This window comes from Falco cherrug, chromosome 7 (assembly GCF_023634085.1).
Source record: "Falco cherrug isolate bFalChe1 chromosome 7, bFalChe1.pri, whole genome shotgun sequence".
NCBI classification, from domain to species: Eukaryota; Metazoa; Chordata; class Aves; order Falconiformes; family Falconidae; genus Falco; species Falco cherrug.
The window spans coordinates 27,243,975-27,254,599 of NC_073703.1; the positions used below are offsets into that span (position 1 = coordinate 27,243,975).

General features: G+C 50.7%; 1 protein-coding gene across 1 annotated transcript; it reads right to left on the minus strand.

The window, feature by feature from the left end:
• Positions 1-3,389: 3,389 nt before the first annotated feature.
• On the minus strand, positions 3,390-8,161 carry VCPKMT (valosin containing protein lysine methyltransferase). Its single transcript, XM_014277418.3, has 6 exons — positions 7,910-8,161; positions 7,662-7,772; positions 7,365-7,437; positions 6,289-6,408; positions 4,680-4,784; positions 3,390-4,109 (listed from the first exon to the last, which is right to left on the minus strand). The coding sequence occupies exons 1-6, from the start codon at positions 8,119-8,121 to the stop codon at positions 4,095-4,097; spliced, it is 636 nt and encodes a 211-aa protein (XP_014132893.2). The 5' UTR covers positions 8,122-8,161; the 3' UTR covers positions 3,390-4,094.
• Between the last annotated feature and the right edge of the window lie 2,464 nt (positions 8,162-10,625).

Here is a 10,625-nt window from a genome sequence, read left to right on the forward strand (position 1 = left end):
GCAGCCACATTGGCTCAGCTCAGCAGCCACAGCCACCGAGGAGCATCCCCATCCCACCCAGCACGCCCAGGCCAGGCTGGCAGAACACGGGCCATTTGGAATGCCACTAACGAGGCCGGGGGTTGCTATCTGCATCCTCCCCACCGGCATCACGGTCACCCACCAGTGCCACGGCTGCCAGTCACCGGGGAGCCTTGCCCAGCCCTTTTGCAGAAAACAGACAAAGTTGATACAGTTTTGAGTTGGTTTCTTTTGTTGTTTTGTTGGGTTTTTTTTTTCCAGGGAGGGCATGGGCAAACAGGGATGCCATGCTCATCTCCTGCAGCCGGGCACAGCCAACCCCTCGGGGATCTACAAGGTGGGAGGCAAGTGCAGTTGAGGATGGGAGCCCCGTACAGAATCTCCCATTGCCAAGCGGGCAAGCGATGGCCTTGCTCTGCCGTTTGCTGCAGTGCCTCAGCCTCTGAGGCTCAGGAAATGGCACAACGGCAGCATCAGCCACAGGCTCAGGCGCAGCTGCTCCCTCAAAATGAACCAGGGACACAGTTTACCTGAGCCATTTGCCTGTTTACCGAGGGCTGGCTGCAGTTTGTGGGAGCAGGAGCAGATCCACCGTAATAAAAAGCCTTTTCTAACATTCTCTCTTAATGCTGCCAGGAAGAAGTATCATTTTCTAAGAGGAAAATCCATTTGTCTAGGATTACGTGCCACAGAAAATGATTATACAGCTGCAGAGGACAGACTTTCCCAAGCGAAGCCACCAGCCCCATGGGATGCGTGGGTGCAGGTCCTGGCCCCACACAGTCCTGGGGGCTTAGCAGCAGCACCAGGGGACAGGGGGGAACTGCTGGCAGATGGCCAGATCTGGACCCTGGCACACTCTGTGACAGCTGCACTCTCCTCTGCCTAGGAAAGGAAAAAAATAATCAGAGAGCATCAGAGGGTGAATCTCCTGAGGTCCCACAGGTTTCCGAGTTGTGTCATGACTACTATTGTGACAAGAAGCCACCAGCGATTTATGAGGCTGGTGCTGAGCTGGCATCAAACCCCGTGCTCCATCCCCGACTGCACTGTCAATCTAAGCAGAAGCGAAAAGCTCCATCGGCTATCACAGCAAAGGGTAAGCGGCCTGGCAAAGCCCCAGCAGGACCACAGGACGATGGCACTGCCATCGGCATGGCTGAGACACAGGTGCTACCAGAGGGACTGGGCAGGAACGAGCCACCTGCCAAGGCTGCAGCCAGACCCAAGCGCGAGGCAGTGCCATCCCGGCACACAAGTATTGTTGCTCCCATGTGGAAGTCACCTGGAGCCTCTGCACCTGCCACCCACACAGCACACTTTCCGTCGTTCCAGTTGGTGTTCAAATTACTCCTGAAAGTGTTCCATTCTTTAAGCACGATGTTCGGCAAACGCGCTGGTGCCCCAAACATCTCTGCCTGTAACCGGCGGCACTAACCCGGCTCCCACAGCTGCGCGGCAGGGAGGCCTGCTGCTCTCTCTTGCGAGGCTGTGATCACATTTTGCCACGATGATGCAGAGGATGGGCACCCAGCTCAGACGCTGCGGCTTCAGCGCTGCTGGCTCCTACAGCAGCCAGCTCGGAGGCGGCTGTGCACCTGCTGGGGCCAAGGGAGGGATGACCTCTCATGTGGGGAGCACGGGGGCACGCTGGGCTGGCCCGGCAGGGACAGCTGCTGTGACTCAGGAGCGCCTGCGGTGCCCCAGAGGCCGGGCAGAGCCCCCACCACACCCGCAAAGCTGCGCGCAGGCACTGTCGAGCACCGCAGCTGAACCTCGCCAAAGGGACCCCACGTTCAGGGCAGCGGCACCCACACACGCTGTCCCCAAGGGGACAGGGCCGGGACAAAAAGCCAGTGGGATGGGAGAGGCCGGAAAGAAGCAGGACCAGTGTCTCCCTTGCACCCCGTTTTCCGAGGGCCCCATGCCCGCTCCTGTTAAGAGCGGTAACCCCCCAGCCACCGCAGAGCTCAGCCCCGGCAGGATCCCGATCTCCTTTCCAAAAGCACTTTCTCCCCCACCCCACCCCCCCCACCAAAAAAGCGGCTGTTTCATCTGGTGGCTCCAGGGACAAGACGCAGAGCAGCCGTGCACGTGACCCCCTCTCCCCACTGCCCTGGTTAGCAGCGGTTTCCTCTTCAGAGACCGATCAGCGGCAGCTGAAGTGGTTGGGTTTTACACGACCCCTCGCAGGGGGTGCAGCCGGTGACGGGGAGATGGCGCAGGGAGGGTAACAGCACCCAGCCCCCCGCCCCAAGGTCCCTCTTGCTTGATGACTGTTCACAATTTGAGCATTACAAGCATAAAGCACAGAGGAGCAGCCAGTGGGTGCACACGGAGAAGAGAAAAGCATGACTTCCTCCCTTTTTTCTTCTCAACAAGAGATCTGATGCCGCATACAAAAGGAAGTGCTGAAATCACACGCCCCATAGATAAAATACAATTATTCTGTCAGCACCAAACCCCTGGGAAACGCTGCTCCTCCCCTTGCACCGCCACCAGCTACCCTCAGCACCTGGCCCCAAGCAGGATGCTGACCTGCCCCGGTGGGACACCAGCCCCTTCGTGCTCTGGCACATCATCCCCACCATGGCTGGGATTTCGGCACGGCTCCAAGTTGAGCAGCTCTCCCCTCTTGGGGTTGTGCAGTCAGCAAAGAGGCTGTGCTTGCAGGGAGATGCTACCAGAATACAGCACAGCTCTCGCACTGTCCTTACAGCGCACCTTCAGATAACTTCTGCAACCAGAGTTTCCACCCAGGAAGCCATGCTGGCATAAACATGCCAGTAAATATCTTCCTGCAGGCCACTGGTTAATTAAGGAGCTCTTTTCATAACAACTTAACAAATAATGCGTGTGGTTACGACAAATTACTTTCTCGCTTTGCCGTGCATTCACTAATCATCGCTGTTGTGCTCTGCAAGCCAGGAGAGTGTTTTGTGAAGTGTGAAGTTCGCAAGGAATGCTCTTACTGCAGATAAAGGGAGGCCAAGCTCAGGGCAGGTACAGAAAGCACCTGGGTGCCTGCGGACAAAGCTCCCCACACACACAAGAAGCGAGGTTTTGAGAAAACCCACCAGATTCAGCTTAAATGCTCTGGTTTCTACAGTAGGGACTACTGGCGCTGTGGGCAGCGTGAAGGAGGAACTGGAACAGGCTGTTACATTTACCCCCAGCAGCACCCCTGTTGCAGACCTACTTTCACAGCGCGCGCTCAGGGCTGCGAGATGGCGCAGGCAGCCACGGCCGCTTCCACTACCGAGCAGAAGTGATTTCCTTTGAAATTAAAATCTCAAAGCCATCGCTGCGCAACAAGAGGCAGCTTGGTGAGGAATACCACCAGCAACAACAAATCTGCTCACCAGAACTGTTTGAAGGTGTCAAAACTTTAAAGCTGTAGATCATTATACTAAAACAGCGAAGGTGAAATCAAAAGGCAGAACAGTTTTGCACAGGCGCAGGGACCACCTGTGTGTTTCATCCGTCCGGTACCTACCCCCATGACAGCCCCTGCTCCTGGAATGAGACTCCCAGGACCTCTGCAACACAGGAATGACACAGAAACCACAGGCTTTAAAAAAAACCAAATGACAAACAAAACCCCACCATCTGAGTCCCACCTCGAGCACAAAAGTTTCATGGACTGGCTATCTGGGGCTGTGTGATTGAGCCTGCTCAGCTTTCTCCTCGCAGAGACTTGGGCGTGGTGTCCTCAGATCTGCTCTGCAAGCACTCGGCAAGCCAACAAGCTGCTGCCCGGCAGAGGTAACCAGTAGGTGCACCCAGCGCTGCTCTGGGTGAAGCTCTGGTTCCGTTTTCTGCCTTCCTCTGCCTCAGCCGGCAGACATCAGCAGCTCACATCTGTCCTCCTTGGAAGGCACTATCAGTGGATCTAGGCTAACGAGCCCACTTCTTCTGGTGCCTCATGCCAAGTCCACCATCGAGAGGCCGTTTTCTGTAGATGAGTCACAAACCACACGGGAGACAGTTCCTTTGTGGTGTTATTCTATACCCTCTCCCTCTTCTCCAGAGCTCAACCGGCTGCCAGAGGACAGATACTGTGGTCAAAGATCTCATGATGGAAAATTCTGTGAAGAGATTTAAAAAAAAAAAAAAAAAGGTATGGATTTTTAAGTGGCCCGCTTTTGTTTAAGCACTGGACCTACATGTTGTGTCAGCACAATATGCAAAGTATTTTCTTCATGCATAACCGTCTGCTCCATCACTTAACCAAAAAATGAACAAACCAACCCTGACAGGTGCTAAGTCCCACCTCTACAGACTGGTTTTGGGGAGAGGGCTCTACAGCAGAGCACACAGTACTAAAAGCAGCACTGGGCATGTTATTTTTATTACTTCACTGTCTTAAAACTCCAGTTTGGAGATCCCACTGCACGACAGTGTGGAAGCAGAAGAGAAAGTCAGCGTGCAGCTCAAAGACGGTCCTGCTGAAGACAAAGGCTGGCACCTGGCAGAGCGCTGGGTTTTGGGACAAAGGAACTCCTTTGTACAAGCAGGGTTCTGGTCTGCACTTCCACAGGGTCCCTAATGGTATTTCACAGTCAGTTTAGAGCTTCGCCTCTGGAACGCTCACACCGTGCCAAGTAAACAGCAGCTCTGTGAATTCCTGGCAGCACTGGCTGCACCAGTTAACCTACCATTTGTTTCCTGTGGATATTCACGATATGAATGTCTTCGCTGCGGTACTCCTCATCGTGCTTATCCAGGGGAATTTTTTCTAGCTCAAAGTCCATCTGAAGCAGCTGGTTATCAGAGAATACACAAATCAATTCAAATGACACAGACTGCCCTTCTGAACTAAGCGTGCTCAGTTTAAAAGGCCCCAAAATATACCCATACAAGGGCCAGAAGCCTTAGGAGGATAGAACCACCACGGTTGGACCATTTCACTAAAGGCCTCTACAAACATGCAAGCCATTCTTCCTCCTTGCCCCCCGCAGCACTTTTACCCTCATTTTAACAACTCTAGTGCCAATGCAAAGCTAGACACCTTGCAACATTTCAGAAAAATCTAAAAGCCTGTGATAAAACACTGCTTCCTCCAATCTCCAAAGTGTTATGCCAAACCGCAGCACCTGCCTCTGCCAGCATTCTCAACTGGAGGGGAGGGGTGGGGGGAAGCACTGACTCTGCAACATGCTTAGAAAATTAACCGAACCCTGGCAAGCCAAGGAAGGAAATAAATTACAGGAAAGCAGAAATCATCCAGAAACACCTACACCTATCGTGTTTATTGTGGGAGCGGCACCTCATCAGAGCTGATCTCAGTCATAGCAACCCTCCTCACAGTCAGGTCCCCACAAGAGTTCCAAGGCACAGCTAATTATCAAAGAGATGCTTTTCTTAACATGTACAAATCACCCTGGAATTCTTGCCCTTCCCCTTTTTTTCTGTAGTAGTAGTAGTATTATTACATATAATCCAGTACTCCTGCAGAAGGGCTGCTTATCAGCAGCCCTCACAGGGGCAGAGTTAAATCCTGCACTGAACCGTCATCCTCACAAACCTAGAAGGAATTCAGCTGTGTTCCTTTTCTTTACCTGCACAGTAGATACAGCTGGACTATTTAATTATATCACCTATTGATGCTCTCTCAGTAGAGGGCGGAAATTTTTGCAAAAGCAGCTGTATCAATTGGCAGAGTCATGAGTTCCTGAGCTACTCCAGAAAACTTTACCTGTATTTTCCCTCTGCTTTCAACAGAACATGCTAGAAGAACATGAATTTTCACTGGACTAATCTTTAATCCTCCCCATAACCTCTGGTAACGTCAAGAAAACCACTGCAGAAAGAAGGCAGCAATCAGCTGCTAATTTACTTGCTCCTACAAAAATGATTGCTTTATTGCCTCACGTATGGTGGCCCTTTTGCAAACCTGGAAGGTATCACAGGCTCAAGAGGCTTTTAACAACCTATGCGAGTCTGGCTGCCTGGATCAAAAGCATCAATACAGTTAAGATTAGCAAGGCAAGAAAGGTTAGTTCAACTTTTTGACGGAAGAAAACCTCTGAAAGTATCCAGAAAGTCTCTACTGCTGAGTTGGACAGTAACTTCAAGAATCGCCATCCAAATTTTCCGCCCCATCTAAAGACAAACGTGCCTCTCCTGCTACAAACTCTATTTTGTGCAGTCAACCCAAACTTGTACGTGTAGCAACTGCCATTGACGTTCAGCTGATCCCATACAAAGACCTCTTGCATCCAAGCTATTTTCCTAGTGTTTAAAAAGCACGTTAAAAACACTTACCTCAAAGTATTTTCTCTCAATTTCAGGATTCTTTCCCATAGTCCTTTGTTCATAACAGCACAAGATGCAGGTATCAGGGCCAGTAAGGTCTTTCAGTGTCTTCAGTAACGGTTCTAATGACTGCCCAAAAGAGATTAAGTATTTTGCACTTAGATTTCAAGTTCATTTTACTGGTAAAACACCCTCTAACTAGAGAAAGTGCTCACCCAAGATGGAACTTTCCAGTTTTCTTTTCAGGGGGTTATTTTTAGTGCTTTAACTGGGACAAGAACATGGGGCAAGCTGGAAAGCAGAGAAAGGGAGACTGCATAGGAGAAGAGTTTCACAGACTGACCAAGAAAACTGAACTAGCATCAAAGCCAAAAACATCCCACACTGCTGAGTGGGCATTTCCTTGAGACACACAACAATGTATTTCTTAACATGTTTCATAAGTCAGTTTTCTCAACCACTGTTGGAAGATGGCTCAGACCCAGACCACTGTGTATGGAAACAGGACCAATACGCAGGGAGGCAATGCAAGGGGCTGGTAAGAGCACTGAGAGGGCACTGGGACATGGGGTTCTCCAGGTCATTTCCCTATTCTTGCAACTTCTGTTAGCTCTCTCTGCATACCCTACAGAGCTCCAGCTGAGGAGATGGGGCAGACTACAACAACCACTTGGCTGGAGCATGATTTCTCCTTTTGCCTTCCTAAGGGGAGCATGAGGAGAACCCAAACAGCGCAGACACAGCATTATTAAATTTAATTTACCAGTGCGCTGAACAGCTCACAGCTATCAGTCGCAATGTTTTGCTTCACACTTGATTCCCAATGTAAAAACAAAAACAAGGGGACACATACACACACACGCAAATATTAAGTTTAAATAGTGTTTTTTAAGCATGAAGTCTCTGGTTGAATATCAAACAGCCTTGAATCTGTTAAAAGTACCTTTTCCAGTCTTGTCCTATGTTTTCCTCTAAACCACGGGGCCTGAGATGCAAGCACAATACTTACTGGAACACTTCTCACACAGAACCCACACCCTTCCCCAGGAAGCCTTCTACAGAGTTTTTTCAAAGTCCTCATTTACCTCCTCATAGTAAATGCAATCAGCCATTAGTATATAATCAGGAGGCGGCTGAAATTCTGTTACATCTTCACCCCTAAAAAGAAGAGGGGAAAGAAAAAAAAAAAAAAAGGGTGAAAACAAGCTTCAGTAACAAGACAACAAGCGCTGCGAAAGAAAGGGCTGAGTGTGAAGTGAACTGCTGCTCTGACACCCGGCTCCCCTCTGACAGCTCTGGGCTCACCTACAGCCGGCAATTTAACAAAGCAAGAGCAGAAGCCCCGTGAAAGGCAAACAGAAACGTTAAAGGATCATACAAACCATTTCAGTACCTTGGCTCGGACTGACCCTGTGACCAGATGTTTGTTGTTCTCTATATTAAGCAGCAGCAGCTCCTGCAGCTCCTCCAGGTCGGTGACGGTCACGTCCGCCCTGCAACACACACGGGGTTACGGGCCGGCCCACGCACAGAAATACGTGTTTTGAGAGAATTTAAAAGACTCCACGTCCATACTACAACGAAGCGGGATAACAGGCGGCGGGGCCCCGGCCTCCCGCCCGCCGCTCACCCCAGCGTGGCCGCCATGATGCCGACGGCGCCAGTGCCGGCGCCCAGCTCCAGGACGTGGCGGCGGGCGAGGGGACAAGCGCCAGTCTCCAGGAACTTGGCGAGCACCAGCGCGGCGTCCCACACCACGCAGCCCACGCCGCCCGCCGCCCGCTGCTCCAGCCGCAGCGCCGGCCCGCCCCGCCGCTCCAGCTCCCGCACGAAGCCCGCCATGGCCGCGGCACTGAGGCGGCGCGGCCCCTCCTCCCGGGGCTGGCGCGCTGAGGGGAAATGGCGGGCGGCCGGGGCGCGCGGCCGCCGTCCCTCAGAGACGCGAGGTAGCCCGAACCCCTCAGGAGGCTGCTCCATGTAAGCCGCCTCCTGGCCTCTCCAGACCAACTCCTCTGGAAGCTGAGTGTTAATTAGAAGAAAGCGTACTCCGGGCTACCCTTGCTTGACAGGAAAACGTGTTTTTACTTTTCGCTTTCACTAAAAACTTGGTTTTAGCGCCAGCAGGCAGCACAGGGGCAAACGGAAAGCTGCAGAGGTGAACGTGGGCAGCCGTGGCTCGGCCGGCCGGCCGGCCGGCCGGCCTGCGCACCGGGCTCCCCTCAGGCGTGAGAAGCCCCCATTCGACGCTGAACAGCAGCCAGAGAAAGGCAGCTCAGAGGAAAATAAACACACGGTGACTGAAAAGTCTGTTTCACAAGTTACCCGGTGCGGCCTGTAAGCACTGCGGGCATATGCAGTCCCAGTGAAGCCAGAGGACTGCTAGAAATCACAGGTCTTGTACACCCTTATCCAACCTCCTTTTTAAAAAAGCAGCTGAACATGCATGGACTGTGCCTCAACATTTCTAAGTGCAAAAGCTTTTGATTTTTTTTTCCTTGGGCTCATGGAAGAAAGTTTGTATTATTTTATTTCTTAGCATTTCTTACTAATGCTCACTCCCTTCCCCCAGGGAGGAGTTCCTGCATTCGCTAGGGATTCAGAATGGTATAATCAGATTTGTGGTTTCTTTCTGAAACCTGGAGTAAATCTGGAGGAAAAAGAAAAAAAAAAGATGATTCCTTTTGTCCCTTCTTGGTTTTGATCTGCTGTAGTGATGTCATGGCACCCAAAGAAGTTATGCCAGCTCCAGAACAGGGGGAAATGCTAAAAATCAGCAACTGCAAATAGGATCACTGAAAACAAATAGAAAGATGTTTCTTTTGCTATTAACTGCCTTCACATTCCATCTGTTTATCTGCACTTTTCTGAGGGAATGGCGTTTTCCCACACAAGGCAACTTCAAACCCAGCAATTTTACATTTTCCCCCTCTAGCATTTTTTTTCTCCTTTTTATCTGTCCCTCTCATTATGAAGTAACTGAAATGTTAATTTATTGCTAACTTGGCATTCCCTCGAACCGCACTGGTGGGAATCCGAGTGCCTTCGACCACTTCCACAGCCAAACCATTACTTTGGGTACGCCGTGTTGTTGTACCCGCTGTACTTCATGCCGCTGGCATCACTGCTACCACCCTGCCTTGGAATGGTTCTTTGTCTTTGTCTTTTCCAGCTCTTGTTATGCTTGGAGGACAGTTTAATTGTGCGGTAAGTTACCCACAAGCAAGGCCCCTTTTCTGAATCACACTGTGATTTATGTACTTCAGGTTAACTCCAGAACTGGCCCTGTAAAGAATCATGTTTCACACATGGGAAACGGGGTGAGGAATGTTTCTTAGCTGCTGCCTTCTAGCACAAGTATCTCATGTTTTCACACTGCCCCTGTTGGGAAATCTAACACAAGAGGTTCCTGCTCTCCTTTCTTTCCCCTCATCCTCCTGGAGCTTTACTGTCCCAGCACTGCTATTGATCAGTTGTGGGTGGTGATGCTTTAAAGCCCAGCCTGAAAAAAAATACACCATATCCAGTTCTGAGCATGACAACACACTGCTGAAGTGGCAGGGGGAGAAGAGGCGAGTGGCTGAGAGGAAGGCAGCAGGGTTGGGGACTACCTTAACAGGACCTGCTGCTGGCCAAATAGCAACAAGGACTTGCTGGCTCGTGTCTGTCCCACTGGTCCCTGGCAGAGGACAGGTCCTGAGGGCCCAGCAGGAGCCATGGTCACCTTTGCTGTCCAGGACATCCCCAGATAGCAGCGAGAGGCTCTTGCAGGAATGCCTACCTCTGTCCATGTTAATCTAATAGAGAATGATGATCTAAGCTTGAGATTTTATTGACCATGTCACTATTTTTCCTAACCAAACCATTCTGGGCCCCACTGAAAGTTAGGCATTTCTATTTCTCTGGCTTCAACTGTGGAATTTAGAACTGCTGCACAAACTCCTTCACAATCAGGTTAAGAGTTAAGGAAGTGTTACACAGCCCCCCCAGCTATTTATGTCGGCATAAATGTACCACATAAATGTAAGCTGGCACCTAAAAAAGAGCTGGTCTGAGAGCACCACCCCTGCACAGCACCATTTCAAGGTTAACTCTTACAACATATGCTCCTGCTTCCACAAGTTTAAACTCCTCCTCAGAGTCCATCACAAACCAGAACCTTACAAAGCTCTTGGATGGAGGGAAGTATTTTGATATGTATGGAAACCCTTACTAATCAGCAGATGCTCAGCTTAAAATGATCTGGGTAAGGGCTTTACTGGGTCAGGGCCAAAATAAACAACTATGATATATTTTAATGTGGAATACTGAAAATGCTTCTGGTCTAAGCACTTGTACAGAAAGGTATA